The sequence below is a fragment of the Indicator indicator genome, chromosome 4 (assembly GCF_027791375.1).
Source record: "Indicator indicator isolate 239-I01 chromosome 4, UM_Iind_1.1, whole genome shotgun sequence".
Classification (NCBI taxonomy): Eukaryota; Metazoa; Chordata; class Aves; order Piciformes; family Indicatoridae; genus Indicator; species Indicator indicator.
Genome location: NC_072013.1, coordinates 12,696,331 through 12,719,040, shown reverse-complemented (window position 1 = coordinate 12,719,040; position 22,710 = coordinate 12,696,331). Strand labels below are relative to the sequence as shown.

At 49.8% G+C, this 22,710-nt stretch overlaps 1 protein-coding gene across 1 annotated transcript in view; it reads left to right on the top strand.

Moving 5' to 3' along the window:
* The window catches only part of TSPAN18 (tetraspanin 18), a 64,319-nt gene that overhangs the window by 23,181 nt on the left and 18,428 nt on the right, over positions 1 to 22,710 (top strand). The window contains exons 2-4 of the mRNA XM_054400544.1: positions 11,589 to 11,677; positions 14,014 to 14,106; positions 15,799 to 15,993. Of these exons, the coding sequence (XP_054256519.1) occupies positions 14,044 to 14,106; positions 15,799 to 15,993 (258 nt within the window). The 5' untranslated portion in view covers positions 11,589 to 11,677; positions 14,014 to 14,043. The remainder of the gene's footprint in view (positions 1 to 11,588; positions 11,678 to 14,013; positions 14,107 to 15,798; positions 15,994 to 22,710) is intronic.

Genomic DNA, 22,710 nt, shown 5'->3' with positions numbered 1-22,710 from the left:
GCTGGTTTTCCTGAAGAGCATCTCAAGCCAATCTGTGTGGCCAGCAGGACCAAAGAGGTGGTTGTCCCTCTGCATTGGGCACTGGTGAGGACAAGACTGGGTTCAGTTTTGAGCCCCTCACTCTAAGAAGGACATTGGCGTGCTGGAGCATGTCCAGAGAAAGGCAACAAAGCTGGTGAAGGGTCTTCTGAGGAGCAGCTGAGAGAGCTGCTGAGAGTTGTTTAGCCTGGAGAAAAGGAGGCTGAGGGGAGACCTTCTCACTCTCTACAACTCCCTGAAGTCAGAGTGAGGTGGGTGTTGGTCTCTTCTTCCCAGTAACAAGTGACAGGACAAGACAAAATGGCTTCAAGTTGTGCCAGGTGAGTTTTAGGTTGGACATAGGAGCCATTTCTTCACTGGAAAGGTTGTTCAGCCCTGGAAAAGATTACCCATGAAAATGGTGGAGTCACCATCCCTGGGGAGGTTTAAAAGCTGTGTAGATGTGGTGCTGAGAGACATGGTTTAGTGGTGACCTGGCAGTCCACAGTTAGTGCTTGGACTTGATGATCTCAAGGGTCTCTTCCAACCAAAATAATTTTATGGTTCTCTCTGAAGCTCTGTTGTGGGCTGTGGTCATGGTTCTCTCTCTGCTCCTTTTTACTCAATCAGAAATATCTGTAGCAAAAGACATTGGATGGTTGGATGTTCACACCTTAGTTGGAACAGGTGTGCTGGACATCAGTCACATTTACCTTGCAGACCACAGCAGCTGCAGTTTGATGTCTCAGAGTAGGTTGAAGGTGCTGATTGAGGTGAAATGCAGTCTAGATGTGCACATGGAAGCTACAGGAGATGTCAATCTGTTTGGCTATGAGCAGGTGACTTGGGCTTTATGTCTGCCTTCCCTAGGTCATTTCTCATGATCTCTGTTGCATTCCATTTCCCCTGGGTGTACCTATAGCTTGTGAAACGTATTTCTTTCCTAAGTAAACCAGTCACTCTCAATTGGGAGCCCTGTAGGAGAAAGAGTTTCCTGTTGTGGTTAGGATCCATGGCCCTTTGGGATGCATTATGCTTTGTTTTGTTAAAAACCTCCACAAGGTCAGTTGTGATCAATGGTGGAAGGTTTAGTTGGAAGCCTGTGGCTACTGCTGTTCCCCAGGAGTCAGCACTGCGTTCATTCTTGCTCAGTGTCTTCATCAACAACTGGAATGAAGGGACTGAATGCACTCTTAGCAGTACAAAGTGATAATACAAAACTGGGAGGAGTGCCTGATACACCAGAAGGCTGTGCTGCCATTCACTGAGAGCTGGACAGGATGGAGAGCTGGGCAGAGGTGCACCTCATGAAGTTCAACAGGGCAGGAGTAGAATCCTGCACCTGGGGAGGAATCACCCCCTGCACCAGTACAGGTGAGGGGGGACCTGCTGGAAAGCAGCTCCTGACAGAGAAGGACCTGAGAGTGCTGGTGGATAACAAGTTCACCATGAGCCAGCAGTGTGGCCTCATGGCCAAGAAGGCCAATGGGATCCTGGGGTGCATGAAGAAGAGTGTGGCCAGCAGGTCAAGGGAGGTTCTCCTGCCCCTCTACTGTGCCCTAGGGAGCACACATCTCGAGGCCTGGGTCTAGCTCAGAGCTCCTTGGTTCAGGAGAGACAGGGAACTGCTGGAGAGAGTCCAGCAGAGGCTACAGAGATGCTGAGGGGCCTGGCTGGGGTTAAAGCAGGTCCAAACATGTAACACAGGCAGAGCTTGGTGCTGATCCTACCCAGGATGCCTATTTGGAAGGCCTCAGCTGAAGAAGCCATTTATCCACAAGGGTATTTCATAGAGTGCTGAAGAGCCTCTCCAGGCAGACTCTGTTTCAAGGCTGCAAGCTCTGGTGGGAGGATGATATCCCTTGTGAAGTGGCTCAGGCTTTTAGCTCTGTTGCAATCTAAGTGCCACATAAAGCAGCGGAAGCTGCCCCGTGAGCCAGCAATGTCTCCTCATGGCCAAGAAGGTCAATGCCGTTCTGGGGTACGTTGAGAAGAGTGTGGCCAGCAGGTTGAAGGGAAGTTCTCCTTGCCCTCTGCTCCACCCTGGTGAGACCACACCTGGAGTATTGTGTCCAGTTCTGGGCTCCCCAGTTCAAGAGAGACAGGGAACTACTGGAGAGAATCCAACAGCGGGCCACAAAGGTTGTGAAGGGACTAAAGCATCTCCTTTACGACGAAAGGCTGAGAGACCTGGGGCTGTTTAGCCTTGAGAAGAGAAGGTTGAGAGGGGATCTGATCAGTGTCTATAAATACACTGGAGGCTTCATTTAAACATAAGGGAAACAGCTTTGAATGTGATGGTGCACAGCAACAGGCTGCCCAGAGAGGCTGTGGACTTTCATTTTCTGGAGACTTTGAAAAGCCATGTTCCTGCACACCCTGATTTAGGTGAATCTTCTTTGGCAGGGGGATTGGACTAGATGATCTCTGGAGGTACCTTCCAACCCCTCCCATTCTGTGATTCTGTTCTGTGATGTCTAGGATCTGGTGAGTAAGGCCACTTCTCAGGGTTCCAGCAGTATTTTTTTTCTGATTTATTAAATATTACTGAGCTCCCTCATTTAAGATCCGGGTTGTTTTTTTCCCAACCTTTCCTTTTCCAGGCTGATCAAACCTGAGTAAGCTGACTGGTTCGGTTTTGCATCTGTGTGGACACTTACCTTGAAGAAAGAGTTTATCCTTCAGTCTTTGGTGAAATAGTGACTGCAGTCAAAGTTCTCTTTGGGTTTTCTTTCTTAAAAGTAGCAAAGCTTATTGATCCCCTCCCCACTTAAATGGGTTTAAGGGGTGGGCTTCTTTTTCCCCACTTCCACGTGATGAAAAAGCCCTGAGAACAACAACAAAAAGCAGTTAACCTTCTGTTCTGATTCTACATTAAATCAGAGGATAAAAGCAGGGGGTTCACACTCCATGTGCCTCTGCCTTTCCTTGCTAAGGAGTCATCGTCATTATCATCATCATCATCATCATCATTTTGATGGGACAGGGCCCTGAGGCTCACAGTAATCTGTTTCGATTGCTTCCTCACTTCAAAGTCAATCATTTGCCCCCTCTGCCTTGTTTCTCTGAAGCCTGCAAAGTATCCAGAAACTTCTTAATGCACTGGAAAAACCTGGTCTGAGGAGGACAAGGTTGCCACAGCAACTGCCCAATCTTTGAGCTGTGTTCCTGCATCTTTCAAAACAACCCTGAATGCCACAACCTGAGGAGGTCCACAAAGCAAGGCTGTAGTGAAAGGGAACGGGAAAGAGCGCTGAGGAGCCAGCTGCTGTAAAGGTGAGACATGTGGGGCTCAGCAGAAATGTGGCAGGTGGATGCCCCAAGCATCTGGAGTGCCTTGTGAGCAGATGGGGGGTTTCAGCACTGGACAGTGAAGGATGCCACTTGGATTGTGGTGCAGCACCATGGTGCACTAAGGAGGGTGACGCTGATTCCGTCCTGAAGGGAAAGAGTTTTGGACACAGGAGGCTGAAGTTAGCCTTTGGTCTGCTGAAGAGACTTCTTCCTGGGAGAAGACTGAGAGACCTGGGGCTGTATAGTCTTGAGAAGAGGAGGGAGAGAGAGGATATTATCAATTTCTATAAATATCTGAGGGGTGGGCACCAAGATGAAGGTGCAAGGCTCTTTTCGGTGCTGCCTGGTGGTAGGACAAGGAGCAATGGGTACAAGCTGGAACCCAGGAGGTTCCACCTCAACATAAGGAGACACCTCTGTATGGTGAGGGTGCTGGAGCACTGGAACAAGCTCCCAGAGAGGTTGTGGAGTCTCTTTCTTTGGAGACTTTCAGCACCTGCTTGTGCGTGTTCTTGTGCAGCCTGCCCAAGGTGGTCCTGCTCTGGCAGGGGGGTTGGACTCAATGATCACTGGAGATCCCTTCCTGCCCCTAACATTTTGTGATTCTGTTGTGAGGAGATGCCTGTCAAACAGTGCAACTTGTGAGCCAAAAGTGATCTGCTTATCCATGGGTTTGGGACTGGTCTTGGTGTGGGCTGATGACCAGAGGACTGTACTATGAGTCAGGAGATCCAGCACATCCATTCCACTTTTAGCTTTGTTTCATTTAATCCTCTGAATACAAGTAGTGTTGTGGTATTATCAGTGCAAATTATCTTTGGGTCCTCTGGTTAGAAAGACAGAAGACAAGTGCCATGGAGTTCAGAATGCAAGGGGGAAATAGAGCTCAGAGCTATACCAGGGCTTTTCTGTGAGGAACAGGACTTAAAAGAGCTGCAGACCATCAGATGTGTTGCTTCTGTCTGCAGTACCATTGCTGCTGAGACAGCTGCTTTGTGAAAAGCTATGTGAGGAACAACTGAGGGAACTGGGGTTGTTTCACCTTTGAAAGAGGAGGCTGAGGGGAGACCTCTTCACCCTCTACAACTCACTCAAAGGAGGCTGGAGCCAGGTGGGGCTCAGTCTCTCCTCACACACAGCAAGTAACAGGACAAGACTGAAACACCTCAAGTTGTGCCAGGGGAGGTTCAGGTTAGATGTTAGGAACAGTTTCTTCACAGAAAGGGTCCTCAGGCACTGGAACAGGCTGCTCAGGGAGGTGGTGGAGTCACCATCCCTGGAGGTGTTTAAGAGGCATGGACATGAGGAGACACTTCTTCAGTGTGAGCTTGGGGGAGCCCTGGAGCCAGCTGCACAGACAGGTTGTGGAGTCTCCTTCTCTGGAGACTTTCCAAACCTGCCAGTGTGGCCTGCCCTGGGTCAACCTGCTTGGGTGGAGGGGTTGGACTCAATGATCTCCAGAGGTCCCTTCCATCCCCTAATATTCTGTGATTGTGTGATTCCTGTGATTCTGAGATTCCTGTGATTCTGAGATTCCGTGATTCTGAGATTCCTGTGATTCTGTGATTCCTGTGATTCTGTGATTCCTGTGATTCCTGTGATTCTGTGATTCCTGTGATTCTGTGATTCCTGTGATTCTGAGATTTCTGTGATTCTGTGATTCCTGTGATTCTGAGATTTCTGTGATTCTGTGATTTCTGTATTTCCTGTGATTCTGAGATTTCTGTGATTCTGTGATTTCTGTATTTCCTGTGACTCCTGTGGTTCTGTGATTTCTGTGATTCTATGATTTCTGTATTTTTGTGATTCCTGTGATTCTGTGATTTCTGTGATTCCTGTGATTTGTGTGATGTGGTGCTGAGGGAGGTGGTCTTGTGGTAGCAGCTTAGCAGTAGTGGTGAGATTGTGGACTCTAGGTGAGTGGTTGGACTTGGTGACCTCAAAGGTCTCTTCCAGCCTCAACACTGCTCTGATCCTAAGAGCCAGCTGTGCTTAGCTGTTGACCTTTGCTGTGGAAAGGAACAATGTGAGTGGTTTGTGTTTCTAACAGAGCCCTGTGCACATCTGCACTGCTTGAAATGGAGGGGTTTGGGGCCTGGTGCTCTGCTGGCACTTCAGACACATACCCTAACACTTTGGGAGCGTTTGGTGCTGCTCTGGGATTTCTGAGTTCTCCTTTTGAGTGTCTGTGTACATGGGGGGTTTTGTCCTTCCAGATGATCTCACATATCCTATGCACACATGGTGCAGAGTTGCAGATTGCGAAGCACAGATGCTAAGTGTTCTCTTACTGGTTTTGTTGCAAAGCTCTTCCTTAAGAGCATAGAAACATAGAATGGTTTAGGTTGGAAAAGACCTTTAAGATTCACATGTCCAACTATTAGCCCAGCACTGCCATGTCACCACTAAACCATGTCCCTCAGCACCACATCTACACAGCTTTTCCTCCACCACTGCCCTGGGCAGCTTGTTCAAGGGCTTGACAAACCTTTAGGGAAGAAATTGTTCCTAATGTCCCACCTAAACCAAGTCTCTCACAACTCGAGGCCATTTCCTCTCAGTCTGTCACTTCTTTGGGAGAAGAAACTAACCTCCACCTGGCTCCAGCCTTCTTTTAGGGAGCTGTGGAGAGTGAGAAGGTCTCCCCTCAGCCTCATTTTTTTTTTCCAGGCTAAACAACCCCAGAAAGACAGGCAGGAGTCAGGAAGGGATGTGTCCCAGTTATCCCCTAGGCTCTGCTTGGGCAGGAAACAGAGAGTGGTTTTCAGGGCAGCTCAGATTGGTTTAAACACTATCCCAAGCCTCGCAGGATTTTAGTGCTCTGAAAACCCATCCGATGATTGTGTGAAGGTATGAGGTGCCCCTGAGGGCTTTGCTCACTCAACTGTGCTGAGGAATTAAATGCTCTCAGGCAGTGCAACCACCTCATTTGCTTCAGCCTTGCAAGAGGAGGCATCCATCGCTGGTAAACGGTCCCACATTACAGTGGCATTAGCATTTTAATGCAGCTAAAGAGCAGGGAGATTGACTGTAATTTAGTATCTAGTTGCCTGGCCCTGTGCAGGTCCCCTGGTCGCTGCTGTCCGCAGGGGACAATTACTGCTGCAGGAGGTGGACTTTGGCGTCTAATGGGATTTGCAGGCAGGGAACGTGGCCGTGCCACGGCAAGGACTCCGCGTCTGAAGCACTGTGGGACTCCGGGGCCGTTAGTTAGCTGTGAGGAGCGGTGGCTGCAGGATGATGCATGGGGCTGGCAGCTTGTGCCAGGCTCCAGCTCGGGAGCAGCACACCTTTCACTCGTTACCTCAGTGGTGTTAATCTGACCAGGGTTCTGCAGAGGTCATAGAATCAGGGAAGTGTTGAGCTGGGAAGAGACCTTTGAGATCCTCAAGTCCAACTGCTCCCCTAAAGCTCACAGTCCCATGATGGCTGGTAAGCCCCCACCACTAAACCATGTCCCACAGCACCACATGGCTTTTAAGCACCTCCAGAGGTGATAACTCCACCACCTCCCTAGGCAGGCTGTTCCAATGCTTGATTTCTGGGAAGAGATGTTTCTCCTCACCCTCCACCACAAAATCATCGAGATCCAGCAGGACATGGCTTGTGTCTTCAGCTTCTCTGACTGGCTCGTGCTTGGCTTTCTCTAGATCCCGCAAATTGTGGTGGGCAAAGGGGGCTGGCAGTAGCTAGAGGCACTGTGAAGCAGGGCACCTGCAAGCCATGCATCTGGTGGCCTTCCTGTGCTAGTGAACTGATGTGCAGCACCACAGTTTAGCACCAGACTGGGTCTTTGGATAATGATTGGACTCAATGATCTTAAAGATCTTTTCCTACCCAACTGTTTCTCTGATTCTATGCAGGGGACTGGGGTTCTCCCAAAGATGGGCCTTGCTTCTCCACCTTCTTTCACTTGCTACCTGTTGACTCAGCAATGTGCCCTGGTAGCCAAGAGGGCCAATGGGGTCTTGGGGTGCATTCAGAGGAGTGTGTCCAACAGATCCAGGGAGGTTCTTCTCCTCCTCTACTCTGCCCTGGTGAGACCTCACCTGGAGTACTGCATCCAATTCTGGGCTCCCCAGTTCAAGAGGGACAGGGATCTGCTGCAGAGAGTCCAACAGAGAGCTACAAGGATGATTGAGGGACTGGAGCACTGCCTGGTGAGGAGAGGCTGAGAGCCCTGGGGCTGTTCAGTCTGGAGAGGAGAAGACTGAGAGGGGATCTGATCAATGTCTATAAGTATCTAAGGGCTGGGGGTCAAGAGGGAGAGTGCAGGCTCTGCTCACTTGCACCCTGTGATAGGAGAAGGGGCAATGGATATAAACTGCAGCACAGGAGGTTCCACCTCAACATGAGGAGGAACTTCTTCACTGTGAGCGTCACAGAGCACTGGAACAGGCTGCCCAGAGAGGTTGTGGAGTCTCCTTCTCTGGAGACATTCAAGACCCATCTGGATGCATTCCTGTGCAACCTGTGCTAGATTCTATGGTACTTCTCTGGCAGGTGGGTTGGACTCAATGATCTCTGGAGGTCCCTTCCAACCCCTAACATCTTTTGTGATCCTGTGATCCTTGCTGCCCGAGACCAGCGGGAGTGATGCGTTTGGCTGCTTCTCCTTCCTCAGAGCCTGCTCCTCACATAGAGCTGCTCTAAAAGCAGTGAACATCAGGAGAAGTTGATGCTCAGCCTTGCTGCAAGGCGAGCAGGGCTGCAGGAACAACATGTGCCAAGCACAGCTGCTTGCCCAGCTGAGGCAGCATGGCTTGCACTGGTCCAGCCCCACAGGTGGAGCCTTGGCCTTGGCCAATGCTGCAGCTTGCGTTGTGTTTCTCCAGCAACTGTAATTGAAGGCAGCAGCTCACTTGGTCACCATTAGCCCTGGTGGTTTGGCACTTTCTGCAGTCCTCCCTAGTGACAGAATCGTTGCTATTAGTCAGAAGCTGTCTGGCAGGGATTCTTTCCCCTCCAGGGCCACAGAGCAGGACAGAGCATTGCTCCTGCTTGGCACCAGACTTGCTCTTGCATCCCTTCCGACACAGCACCTGCTGGTACCTCCATCACAAAATGGTTTGGGTTGGAAAGGACCTGAAAGATCATCTAGTTCCAACTCCCCTGCCATGGGCAGGACCACCTTCCACTATTCCAGGTTGCTCAAGGCCCCATCCAGCCTGGCCTTGAATAATTCTAAGGAAGGGACATCTACAGCTTCCCTGGGCAACCTGTGTCAGTGGCTCCCCATCCTCACTGTCAGGAATTTCTTCCTAATCTCCAGTCCCAGTCTGCCCTCTTCCAGCTCAAAGCCATTGCCCCTTGTCCTGTCTCTACAAGCCCTTACCAAAAGTCCCTCTGCAGCTCTCCTGTAGCCCCCTTCAGGTACTGGAAGGGCCACTATGAAATCTCCCTGGAGCTGTTTTGAAGAACATTGAAGCTCTTCCTCCTCCATGGAGCTGTAATTTCTTTCAAATATTGTGACTGAAGAAGAATTAAAAAAATATATATATATTAAATTCCTCTCCCACGCAGCCCTTTGAGAGCTTGTGGGGATGTAATTAGAGGCGCAGGCAGTGGGAGCTGGAATTCCATCTTTCTGGTTATTTTCCTAATGAGAGGTTTAGATAGCACACTGTCAGCTCTGCTTCCCATTTGGAGCCATCTTCTCCTGGCAGCAGCTGTCCCAGGACAGTGGCATCACAGGACAGCACCACTGGAGAAACTGTCTCACAGTAGCATGTCCAAAACACAGGCTGGAGTGTCCACACACACCCAACAGGGACACATATGAAGGGGAGCATGAGCACCAGGCTCTGACTGTCAAAACAGGGCTCTCCAGCATGAGGCAGGGATGTTCTCTCTTGTCCTAGCTGAGGGCTCTTCAAGCTCCCCTCTGGAGGTCACAGGATCACAGAATGATTTGGGTTGGAAGGGACCTCCAAAGGTCGTCTAGTCAAACCCCCTGCAGTCAGCAGGGACATCCTCGGCTAGATCAGGTTGCCCAGAGCCCTGTCAAGCCTCTCCTTGAATATCCCCAGGTATGGGGTCTGAACTATTTCCCTGGGCAACCTGTTCCATCATGCCACCACCCTCATGGTGCAGAACCTATTCCTAACATCCAATCTAACTCTCCTCTTCTCTAAATGCAAACTATCACTCCTCATCCTATCACTGCAAACAGTCCCTCTGCAGCCTTCTTGTCACTATTAGGTCTCTCTGGAGCCTCCTCTTCTCCAGGCTGAACACCCCCAGCTCCCTCAGCCTATCCTCAGAGTAGAGCTGCTTCAGCCCCATGGTTATTTTCATGGTCCTCCTCTGGACCTGCTACATCAGGTCCATGTCCTTGCTGTGTTGAGGGCTCCAGAGCTGGACACAGCACTCCAGGTGAGGTCTCAGCAGAGCAGAAGGGCAGCATCACCTCTCTTGACCTGCTGGCCACACTTCTTTGGATGCAGCCCAGGCTGCCATTGGCCTTCTGGGCTGCAAGTGCCCATTGCTGGCTCATGTCCAGCTTAGAATCATAGAATCAGCCAGGTTGGAAGAGACCTCCAAGATCATCCAGTCCAACCTATCACCCAGCCCTAAGCAATCAACCAGACCATGGCTCCAAGTGCCTCATCCAGGCTTTTCTTTAACATCTCCAGTGATGGTGACTCCACCACCTCCCTGGGCAGCACATTCCAATGGGCCATCACCCTGTCTGTGAAGAACTTCCTCCTAACATCCAGCCTATACCTCCCCTGGCACAACTTGAGACTGTGTCTCAAGCTTCTCACCCTCCAGCATCACCAAGTCCCTTTCTGCAGGGCTGCTTTCTATCACCTCATCCCCCAGCCTGCATTGATATCTTAATGAGAGGCAGTTTTGCAAAGGTGCATTCACAGATGTTTGTGGGAAACAGATGTTAAATGCACCTCCTCCTGAAATCACCAGGAGATGCTGGCAGTGAGCCAGCAGGGGTAGACCCAGGTGATTTCTCTGGTCTCTCACAGGGAAGCTGTGAGTGTTTCAGAGTGACCTGTGAAGGATGAGTGAGTGAGTGAGTTACAATGCTGAGCAACCCTCTGTGACTATGGGACCCTGATGGCACAGGGCTGTAAAGAGTTAAAGGCAGCCCCATGGGCAGCATGGCATTGGGGGCTGTGTCCCACTGGTGGCCAAACCACCTAGAAGAGGGTGACCTGAGACATCAAGAGTCAAACAAGCACCCTTTGGACAACAGTCTGCAGTCACACCTTACCTTTGCCTGGCCAGAGACTCTTGTTGTGTGGGCAGAAATGAAAGTTGACTGAGGAGACACAGCTGCATTTCCATATCTGCAGGGCACCCAGAGGAAGGCTGGGGAGGGACTGTTTGTAAGGGCCTGTGGTGATAGGATGAGGGGCATTGGTTTGAAACTGGAGCAGGGCAGACTTGGGTTGGACATCAGGAAGAAGTTCTTCACAATGGAGGTGGTGGAACACTGGAACAGGTTGTCCAGGGATGTGCTTGAGGCCCCATCCCTGAAGACATTCAGGATCAGGCTTGATGAGGTCCTGAGCGACCTGATCTAGTTGGAAATATTCCTGCTTACTGCAAGGGGGTTGGAGAAGATGACCTTTGAGGGTCCCTTCCAACCCAGTGCATTCTGTGATTCTGTGAAATCACAACCTGGAGCTCTGGAGTGGTGGTGGTCTGCACCCAGGTCTCTCTGCCTGCACCAATTTATCTATCAGCGTGGTGGCTTCACCACTCCTCTGTCACTGCTTCCCAGGCAGTGAAAATGAGGCAGAGAGAGAAGAGAGAGTTTGCTCAGCATGGTGTGGGAGCTGCTGGAAGAAGCTGGGACAGCACCCAACGTCTCAGCCTGCTGCCTCTGTCTAATGGCTGGGCTGAGCTTCCCAAAGGTGCATCCCACCTCCTTTCCTCTGCCTTTGCCATTTTCCTGGTAAATGAGCTGTGAAGTCACAGCAGACTGAAACTTGTCCAAGCCTCCTATCAAAGAGTGAAGGTGCAGCTGGTATTCATCCAGCCCTGTTGTGGGATGAGGTGCATATGCAACGGGGCTCTAGATTTCCATGTGGTCTGTGGGCCTTTTAAACAACCCCAAAGGTTGTTAGAGAGCTTCTGAGGGATTGGTTCCCTCACTGGGTAGTAGGAACTCTTCATTAGTGCTAATGTACACTAAATTAAGGTGGCAATTAGCCTGAGCATATTCATCAGGATGGTGTCTTTTAATAAATTGTGTATTTAACATGATTGCCTTCTATTGCCTTCTGCAGTAATTGCATCTTTTTCTCCTGCAGGACAAGCTTGGCTAGAAGGAGATTCATGGGACACACAGACAGTTAAGGACTGGAACAGACACTGTGGTCACATCCCAGGACTTGTGAAGGTGAGTCTGGTTTACCACATTTCTGTAGCTGCACCTACCCAGCTGTGGTGTGCAGAGAAAAGCAAGGTGTTCCTTCAATGTCTCCAGGGATGGGGCCTCACATCCCTGGGCAACCTGTTCCAGTATTTTATTCCTCTCATTGTGCAGAACTTCCTCCTGATGTCCAACCTAAATCTTCCCAGCTCCAGTTTTGTACCATTGCCCCTCATCCTCTCACTACAAGCCCTTACAAACAGTCCCCCTGCAGCTTTCCTGTAGGTCACTTTCAGATACTGAAATGTAGTTATGTGGTCTCCCTGGAGCCTTCTCTTTTCTGGGCTGAACAACCCCAATTCGTTCAGCCTGTCCTCATAGCAGAGCTGCTCCAGCCCCCTGATCATCTTTGTGGCCATCCTCTGGACCCTCTCCATCAGGTCCATGTCTCTCCTGTGTTGGGGGTCCTAGAGCTGGATGTAGTACTGCAGGTGAGGTCTCAGCAGAGCAGAGCAGAGGGGCAGAATCACCTCTCTTGACTTGCTAGCCATGCTTCTTGTGATGCAGCCCACAATGCCATTGGCTTTCTGGGCTGCAAGTGCCCATTGCTGGCTCATGTCCAGCTTCTCTCCCACCAGCACCCCAAGTCCTTTTCTGCAGGGCTGCTCACAATCTCATCATCCCCCAGCCTGGACTGATATTGAGGGTTGCCCTGACCTAGGTGCAGGACCTTGCACTTTGTCTTGTTAAACCTCATGAGGTTCTCCCAACCCCACCTCTCCAGCCTGTCCAGGTCCCTCTGGCTGCCACCATTCCTGTCCTTCAGACATAGCCCTGAGCAACCTACTCTAGCTTTGAAGTTGTATCAAGCTTTGGGCTGGTTCCAAGTTGGAAGCAGTGAGTGTTTGAACTCACCAGCATCCTGAGGTCCTGTCCAAGCTCACTGTTTCAGTGACTCCATCTCCAAGGCAAAAGGAATGGAGCAATCAAATCCAGTGTGAAAGGGACAGAATCATCACAGAATGGTCTGGGTTGTAGGGGACCTCCCAAGGTCATCCAGTCCAACCCCTCTGCAGTCAGCAGGAACATCCTCAACTAGATCAGGTTGCCCAGAGCCCTGTCAAGTCTCACTTTGAATATCTCCAGGGATGGGTCCCCAACCACCTCTCTGAGCAACCTGTTCCAGTGTTCCACTACCCTCATGGTGCAGAACTTGTTCCTAACATCCAACATGGGGGAGGTTTGGGGTAGAGGAAAGTGTCAGTGGTAGCAAAGAGAACTTTGGAAGCTGTTTTTGGGGGTGTGATTGAGCAAGTGCCCTTAGATGTGAGAAGTTCAAGGTAGCTACAAGGCATGCAGAGCAAACCTCAGAAGGGAGGGAAGAAATGATGGCTGGAGAGGAGAAAAAAATGCAACACCTTTCAAAACCAGACTGCTCTGAACTGGAGACAGCAGCTGGGCTGTTTTCTATCACCACACTGCTGGGGATTTTTTTAGCTTTTTTTTTAATCTAAAATTCTTATTAAGGAGAAAAGGGGGGGGCAGGGAATAGATGTAGAATAATCTGCCTAAGAGACAGCTGAATGTTGCTAGCTGCTTTTGAGACAGAACCAAACGTGCCTCACAGGTCTGAGATGGGACAAGCCAGCATCTGTCAGGCCCTGTCTTCTGCTGTCCTGACTGTTAGTGTTTGCTTAGCATTAATTGTCTCCTGCAGAGGAGAATTTAATCTGTCACAAATTTGGGGACCTGGAGGAGGGCAGAGAAGATCTTTTCTAAAACTAGATCAAGACGTGCAGGCTCACTTTTCAGTCAGGCTCTAGGAAGAGCAGCAGAAATTTGCCCTTTTGTGTGTGTCTGTATGGCTTAAAAAGGGAAATGGAAGCGAAAAAAGCAGCTCTGTGGGTCAGGAGTGTCCTTTCAGGGCAGTTGTTTTGCCCATGGCAGCTTGTCAGCAGGGATGTGAGGTGCCTTCAGCCTGTTAGCAAGGCAGAAGTGGTTTCATCATGACAGTATTTGTAAGTAATGCTCTTGGCATTGTTTTTAAGTACACTCTCCAAAGCCCCAGAGCACTCCTGCATGTGGGACCCTGGTGGTAAGGTATCTCCTGTGCTTCAGCTCTGCCATGAAACAGTTTTAAGTGCTACATAAGAGGTCAGATCACACCTTTAGAGCTGGAAGAATGCAAAAGGACCTGGCAGCCATCATTATCTTGTGCTAGCCCCTGTTGCCTTGTTCAGGTAAGGAATGAGCTCTTCCGTGTAATGAGCTCCACAGGGTCTTGGAGGAAACACAAATGGAGATAGGATGGTGTCATTCCAATTAAAAAATGAGTGTGCTGAGGATGTGCTGGTGTTTTGCAGGAAGAATTGGATCAAGGAGCCTTGAAGACCATGGAGGGAGACTGTCTGAGCTGCATGAAGTACCTGATGTTTCTTTTCAATTTCTTTATCTTTGTAAGTATTTAGAATCTTCTTTCTCCTCTAAATCCTTCTGTTTCCAGCAGCCTGCTGCTCCCCAGCAGGAGAGGCTGTAATTTGGTGAGGCTGCCATGGTACAGAATATCTCCTCAGCTCTGTCTGGGCTGGCAATCACCCAGGGGTCTGCAGCATCCAGAGATGCTCAGACATGCAGCAAGCCAGCTCAGTGGGTCCTGTTGTATCCCCTCAGCTCTCTCTGGGCTGGCAATCACCCAGGGGTCTGCAGCATCCAGAGATGCTCAGACATGCAGCAAGCCAGCTCAGTGGGTCCTGTTGTATCCCCTCAGCTCTCTCTGGGCTGGCAATCACCCAGGGGTCTGCAGCATCCAGAGATGCTCAGACATGCAGCAAGCCAGCTCAGTGGGTCCTGTTGTATCCCCTCAGCTCTCTCTGGGCTGGCAATCACCCAGGGGTCTGCAGCATCCAGAGATGCTCAGACATGCAGCAAGCCAGCTCAGTGGACCCTGTCTCTGAGTCACTCCTGTCCCTGGCAAGGGAAAGCTGTAACTAGTGATATACATGGTCTATCCTTGAATGGGAGAAGAGGTTGTTTTCTAGCCCTGGGTGCCTCACTGAGGATCTCATGAGGAAACACAACCATATCATGTACTCAAAGTTAGAGATGATGGCTTCATCTCACCTGAACTGCAAGAAAGCTGGGGAGGGGCTGCTTCCAAGGGCTTGTGGTGATAGGATGAGGGACAATGGTGTGAAACTAGAGCAGACTAGGTTTAGGTTGGACATCAGCAAGGAAGTTCTGCACAATTAGGGTGGTGAGACACTGGAATAGGTTGCCCACAGAGGTGGTGGAGGCCCCATGACTGGAGATACTCAAGGTGAAACTTGATGGGGGCCTGAGTAACCAGATCTAGTTGGAGGTGTTCCTGCTGACTGCTGACACAGAATCAACCAGGTTGGAAAAGACCTCGGAGATCATCAAGTCCAACCTATTACCCAGCACCTCCTGACAACTAAACCATGGCTCCAAGTGCCACAGCCAATCTTTTTTGGAATACCTCCAGGGATGGTGACTCCACCACCTCCCTGGGCAGCACATTCCAATGGTCAACCACTCTTTCTGGGGAGAACTTTCTCCTCACCTCCAGCCTATATTTCCCCTGGAGCAGCTTGAGACTGTGTCCTCTTGTTCTGCCACTGGTTGCCTGGGAGAAGAGACCAACCCCCACCTGGCTACAGCCTCCTTTCAGGTTGCCCTTGCAGGGTCCCTTCCAACCCAATTCATTCTGTGATTTTTGTGCTACGTGTTCTGAGTAACTCTGTGGCTGTTCTCTTCAGCAGGACAGGTGGGGAGCACCCAGCCAGCCTGCCCTCTGTGGCCAGGGCATGGTTCATATGTGTTCTGTCCCTGGGATGTCCCCTGCAGAGGTGGCAGCAGCTTGACACACAACCTGTCAGCATTAAGAGGGGAGTAAAGAGTTGGTAGAGTGAGCTACCAAGGAATCAAGATGCTTTTGCTGCAAATGATCCATTTAGTGAGCCAGAGCTCTTGCAAGTAGCCTGCTGCCTGCTCAGTGGGGATGTATGGCACAGACAGACACCAGCTCTTTAATCTTTGATCAAATGGTGGCTCTGAATCCATTTGTTTTCTGCAGCAGTTGGTTGATGCTGACCTGTCTCCTCCTCTCTCCTCTCCTTGTGCTGTGACAGCTGGGAGGAGCCTGCCTGCTGGGCGTTGGGATCTGGGTCATCGTGGATCCCACGGGATTTCGGGAGATAGTGGCTGCCAACCCCCTGCTCTTCACGGGAGCCTACATCATGCTGGCCATGGGAGCGATGCTCTTCCTGCTGGGCTTCCTGGGCTGCTGCGGTGCCATCCGTGAGAACAAATGCCTCCTGCTCTTTGTAAGTGTCCTCCCGTGTCAGGTTACACCCAGCCCGGGAGGGGTGGGCTGAAAAGAACCTAGCCCCAGCTGGACAAAGAAACCCGACCCAGGCGGGCAGAGAGGCTTGGTCCCGGCTCCCAGGGGGAGGTCTGTTCCACTCCCCCCTGCTGCCCACCAAAGCTTGCTTAAGTGGAGCCACTGTCCTGTGCTGCTCCTCTGGCTCCTGCCCCTGGCCTGCCCAGCAGACCCTTTGCTGCTCCTGCTGTTGCTTAATAACCACGTGGTGAGGTCTGCTCCCTGCTGCATCCTAAGGACTGCATCTGAAGAGAATCCACGTTTGCACGAGAGAATCCTATGCCAACTCGGCCTGGTTTTGTGTATTTTTTATTCATTTACCCTTTTTCCTTATCCCTTTGTAACTTCCCTTTTACTCAGGTGCCTTTTCTAGTTTGCTAAACTTGATTTTTTTACTTCCAAATCGATTCTAGACTGGTTTCTTTCGTGTTTTACCTCTCGTTTCTCCTCCTGTCTGATTTGCTTTTGCCCTACTGGGAAAAAGGGAGAGGGGAGGCAATCTAGATCTGTTCTGTTTGTGCTTTGGGACTCCAGGAAAGCTTAAACCACACCACCTCACCAACCTTCTCTTGGCCTCTTGGTGCTTCCCAAGGATGGGGGTGACTGCAGAGATGATGTTCTGATAGAGCTACAAAGAATGTGTTTTTCCCTACAGCAGGTTTGAGCCCAGTGGAGTCTGGGAGTGTACTCTGACCCTCTTAAGCTTTCTTTCTAAATGGTCCTCTTTGTTTGGGTTGGTTTTTTTTCTTGTTTTCAATAAGTGACCAGAACTGGTCCTTTCTTGGCCACCCAAACCTCACTGCTCCACTCGTGGATTCATTCTTTGGTGCTTAGCAAAGCAGAGAGAAGATGTAGAGCGAAGACGTCAGCAGCAGTGTCCAGCTCAGCACTGCATGGTGGCCATTTGTTGCAGCTCTTGGCTCCTGCTCTGCTCCAAAACTGAAGCAGCTTCGTCATCTTTGGGTTAAACTTCAGCCTGTGTGGTCATCAAGTGCTATTTACTATGAGTTGGCCACTCAAATAAGTCACATTTGACATCCACCCAGGGAAGTGGGGGAGTCCCCATCCTTGGAGGTGTTCATGTGTAGACATGGCACTTGGGGACATGTTTTAGTAGGCATGGTGGTGTCAGGTTGATGGTTGGACTTGATGATCTTAGAGGTCTTTTCCAACCTTAATGATTCTATGATTGTGGTGCTGCAGGTTTTCCAGCCATTATCTCTGTCTGGAAGGCCATTACCAGTTAGGTACTAAAAGTGAAAATCACGAGTTTGATTTTTCATTTTTGTCAAATGTGGCCTTTTGCTTCTCCCTCTGGGTCTGCTGGGGGTTTGGAGGGGTTTTGTTTGTTTTTAAAATCTTGATCTTGCAATGCTTTGGTGTGATTGTATCTCACACAGCTGCTTCATGGTGCTGAAGAGGCTCATCTCTAACCCTAAACAGAACAGCAAAGTCCTCTTGCTTGAATGCAAACCCATTTTTTTTCCTAGAGATGAGCATGGCATCAGTGAGATAAATCCTCTCTGGCCCTTGGCTCACCCCTTGAATTCACAACCTGCAAACAAGAGCTCTTCTCTGGAAGCCATTATGGGTTTGATTTCTAGTGCCTGGCCTCAGAAGTAAATCAGAAACCCAAACGCATCACCTGTGGGGTCATGGAGATCTGCCCAGAGCAGCCTAATGAAATGCAAAGGATCAAACCCAATAAGCCTGAGGTGACTTCAAAGCCTGTCCCTCTCAGATTGAGCACCTAGGAGTTATGTTTGATGAGAAATATTGATTGAAAGTGAATGAGGAGAGTTAGTATTTCCATTTCAGACCGTGTCTGCTGCATACAGCTTGGGCACTTAGCTGGAGCTCTGGGCCAGGCTCTCTCCTGATTTAACATCACAGAGCTACACCAGGGTTTGAGTGTTCCTCCTGGTGTTTTAGTTATACTTCAGTGCACTCAATTTTGTGGTTATTACTTTTCTGACTCTTAGAAGTAGTTCTGAGCCCTGCTGCTTTATTTCCTTTCCTTTTATTCTTATTTTATTTTATACTTGGAATGTGAGAAATATATGAGCTGGAAGCAATGCCCTCGACTAGGAGCAACTCTGCAAGTCATTACTGGATGAGGAATTAGTGTTCCACTTTGATCAGGTCTTCCAGGCCTTCTAGTACCAAAGTCAGCTCTGGTATCAAAGTCAGCTCTGATAAACCACCTGCCAGCAGTGAAGAATGTGGATGAGGATCTCTGCTGATGCCAAGTGAGGAGAGAGAGACGTTGCTGATGTCTGCTTTTTGGGGAGCCACACCAGCTGGGGTTGAATTGCACCTGTAAGTTTCAGGCCTTGAGAAGGCAAACCCTTCGTGATCACGTACCAGAGAGCTTGGCAACACCTTGTAAAGGCAGTGATAGGCTGATTCAGGCTGCTGGTACCTGGGGAGAAGGTGCTAGATCAAATCAAGTCTGCTTGCCAAAGTTGTTAAAGAATTGATGAGGCAGAGAGCTGCCCGAGTGAGATTTCCCAGCGATGCATAATGTATGTCTGAAGCTTTTAGTCCAACTGTAAACAGGAATTAGAAGGGACAGAGATGCACAACTGCAGCTCCTCTAGGTTCTGTCTTCTGTGTTTGCCAGGACTTATTTTTCAGCAAGCCACTTGTCTTTTGGTCAAAACCCATCCCTGTGGAACCAAACGTGTTGCATTCAGCACAAGGCTGTGAAGTGTTTCTAGATTTCCCCCAGCATTTGGTCTTGGTTCACAAAAAGCAACAGACATTGGCCTGCAGATCAGACACTGAATAACTTCTGGGTTGTGCTAAACACCCTCTGCCTGCAAAGGGATGCCATGAAAATCAGAATCCAAAGTGCTGTTGAGCATCCAATGCTGCACCACGGGACTGAGTTTGACCCTGCGAGAGGAGCAGTCTGTATCAGGTTTGTTTGGCTTAGGGCTGAGTGCAGGCATCCTGGTTTAGACTCCTGTAAAACAGATGCTGAAACTTCTCAGCATGAAAACATGGATCCCTTGGGTTAAAGGGGGTTAGGGGACTGGAGATGAGGATAGGTTGAGAGACCTGGAGCTGTGCAAGGAGCTGTGTTGTGCCCTAATGAGGCCACAGCTGGAGTGCTGGGGCCAGTTCTGAGCTCCCCAGTTCAAGACAAACAGGGAACTGCTGGAGAGAGTCCAGCAGAAGCTGCAAAGCTGCTGAGGGGCCTGGAGCATCTCTGTGAGGAGGAAAGGCTGAGAGCCCTGGGGCTGTTGAGCCTGGAGAAGAGCAGCCCCAGAGGGGATCTGAGCAATGCTCAGCAAGAGCTGAACAATCTGAGGATCTGTGGGGCTCAAGAGGATGGGACCAGACCCTTCTCAGTGGTGCTCAGTGACAGCATGAGGGACAGTTGGCACAAAATGGAACCCAGGAGGTTCCACCTGAACATGAGGAGAAACTTAATTGGCATGAAGGTGCTGGAAGCCTGGAGCAGGCTGCCCAGAGAGGTTGTGGAGTCTCTGGAGAGATTCCAAACCCGGATGGCCATTGTGATCCTGGGCACCCTGCTGTGGGTAACCCTGTGTGAGCAGGGGGGGGACTAGATGATCCCCAGAGGTCCCTTCCAAACCCAGCATTCTATGATTCTGTGTGAGGGGCAATTGCTGCTCTTTTTTGAGCAGCATCACTGAAATAGGAATGGTGGGTGTGAAAAAAGAACATGAAGCGTTGGTTTGAGAACACTTTTGATAAACCATCAGCAGGAGCTGAACCGGGCCTTTTGACTAATATGCAAGCCCTCACTCCTCAGAATGTTCACCTTGGATGTGGAGGGTGCAGTGCTGGGTCTCAAGCATCAGTTTGGATGCAAGGCTGCAGAGTCCCAAGCAGTAACCAGTTGAGTCCTCTCATGTATCCTATGAAGGCAGATTGAGAGAGTTGGGGCTGTTTAGTCTGGAGAAGAGAAGGCTCCCAGGAGACCTTCTTGTGGCCTTCCAGGATCTGAAGGGGGCTCCAAGAAAGCTGGGGAGGGACTTCTGAGGGTGTCAGGGAGTGATAGGACTGGGAGGAATGGAGCAAAACTAGAAGTGGGGAGATTCAGATTGGATGTCAAGAAGAAGTTCTTCCCCATGAGGGTGGTGAGAGACTGGCAGAGGTTGCCCAGGGAGGTGGTGGAAGCCTCATCCCTGGAGGTTTTTGCAGCCAGGCTGGATGTGGCTGTGAGCAGCCTGCTGTAGTGTGAGATGTCCCTGCCCATGGCAGGGGGGTTGGAACTGGATGATCCTTGAGGTCCCTTCCAACCCTGATAATTCTATGATTTCAGTAATCAGTTTAATAAGCAGATTTTTGAGTCTTCTTAAAATGCAGAATGAGAGCAAGTCCTCAAACACTGCTGATCCATCTTCTTTCTCCCACCAGCCCTCATAGCTGCTGGTGGTTTTCTTACAGTAATGGTTACAAATCTGCAACACACACTGCTCATTCAATGTATGTGTGAATCCATTTGGGAATGGTAATGAAGCTTTTCACAGAGAGAACCTGGGAATGGCTTCTTCCACTTCTGCACAGACCTTGTGCTGGAGCTTGGGTGAACATTGCATCTCCTGGTAATCAGTAAATGAAATGCAATTAGCAGGGTGATGGGATTAATCACTTGATCACCACCTTAGACCTCTTTGTCACTATTCAGAGATCCCTTGATGGATGATGAGGTGAATTTGCAAAGCAGCCTTCGTTCTCATCACTTGTTCTTTGCCCTCCTGTAGTGAAATTAAAAACAAAGCGGGCTTGAGCAGGAAAGAGAGAAGCCACAGAGAAAACTCCAGCAGAAAGAATAAATTAGAGAGGTGCAGCCAGTTCAGCAAAACCAAGCAACAGCATTCCAGTAGCAACCAAAGGCCCTGCTCACCCAACTCTTCCTTTGAGCCCAGACTTCAATTCTTTTGTTTCCACTGCAGAAGCAGGAAGGTAAATGGGACAGGGTGTTGTGTGCACTTTTCCAGTGGGGAAGAATCACTCAGAGCTCTGCTCCTTGACAGCAAACCAGCGTTTTGCCCACTCCAAGCAGGTAGTTTGAATTCCTTCCCCATTACTGAAGTGCACAGTGTGCAGCGTTTCAGACACCGCTGATAAATGATGGCTTGGGGATCACCACAGCATTTCTGGCCCCATCTGCCTGCCTTCTGCTATCAGGAAGACCTTCAACAACCTTCTCATACAGAAAAACCTATCCAGACTTCCCTTGTGCCAGTTTCTACTTGGTGCTTCAGCCACCTTCATTAGTCATGGGTCCCACGTGTTTATTAACCTCTGGGGGATGCAGCCTCACTGGTTCTCCATTCACTCCTGATTCTCTCATATGGTCCCCAAATCTGAGTTAGTTTATAAACATTCACTCAGTCTGGTTAAATCACCTTTGAGTCTGTGGGCTGGATCTTGGGACCCTTGAACTGTAGAAGGGCTCTCAGAGGGGGATTTCCCATTATAAGGAAATTAAAAATGTCCTTCCAGTTCAGACCTAGGGTTCCTCAAGCCCACTATTTTGTCTTCAGGAATGGAAATAAATCTTCTTCTGGGTGAGGCTGTGAGCCTAGCCACTTTCTGTTCTGTTCCCATAGTTGTTAGAGGGCACATCCCTGCCTGCTCCTTTTGCTGATCATTATGGAGTGAAGCAGCATCAAACTCATGTGGAGGCATCAATGTCACTGAGAACTGATCCCAAAGGCAGGCTGAGTCCTTAGCTCCTTGATGTCAGTGAGTGCTTCCCTGCCCTGGCAGATTTCCTTCAACACTCTTTTGTCCTCTCCTTGAGTTTTACCTCTTATCTGTGTCCAGTTTTCTCTGCCACCTTCAGGCAGGAGGGTCTGAGTGTGGAGGCTGTGGAACAGGAATTGCTCTGGGTAGACAAGGTTCTGGGGACAGCACCCTCTCAGCAAGATGTTGGTGTCTGTGGGGATGAGACCTCTTCAGAGCATCTGGTTTACATCTGTGGTGAAGGCATAGTGAACCACTCAGTCTTGGTGACATCACAGAAACAAGATGTCTTCACTCAGGCTGAAGACCAAGAGTTTAGACCAAAGCAAAACAAAGTTGTAAGGGCACCAGAGTGAAAATACACTTCCAGCTTAAACTGAACCACCACATGCCCCTCTGCTTCCATTTCTCTTTCCTGGAATGATGATGGCATAAGTGTGATGGTTTTCCTTCAAACTGGATGCCTTTTTCTCTTTTGCTACCACCCACCCAGTCTGCCAGCCACTGCTGTCTGTCAGGTCTGCAGCATGCCCTTGGTGTAGGGATAAGAACACGAACCCTTTGGATACCGTATGAGACGGGAGTGCTCCTTGCACAAGCAAATGGAAAAGCATCATGAGGCTTTGCCAGCTTTCTGTAGAGGTTCTGAAGGGTTAACACTTAACCCAGCACAACCCTATTGTATGAAGGGGAATATTAACCAAGGCTGAGTTTGCCCTGAAAAGCAGAATGGTCATAGATGTAAGTAAGTTCCAGCACCTCCTTCCATACTGAATGAGCCATGACCATGCTGCTTGTGCTGTGCTGAGGAGTGTGTGTGCAGATCCAGGTATGTGATACAGATCCATGAATCAGGGCAGTGCAGCCCTGGATGAGCACTGCACAATCATAGAACCTTCTCCATCAAAGCAGGCTTTACTCGTTTAACCTGGGG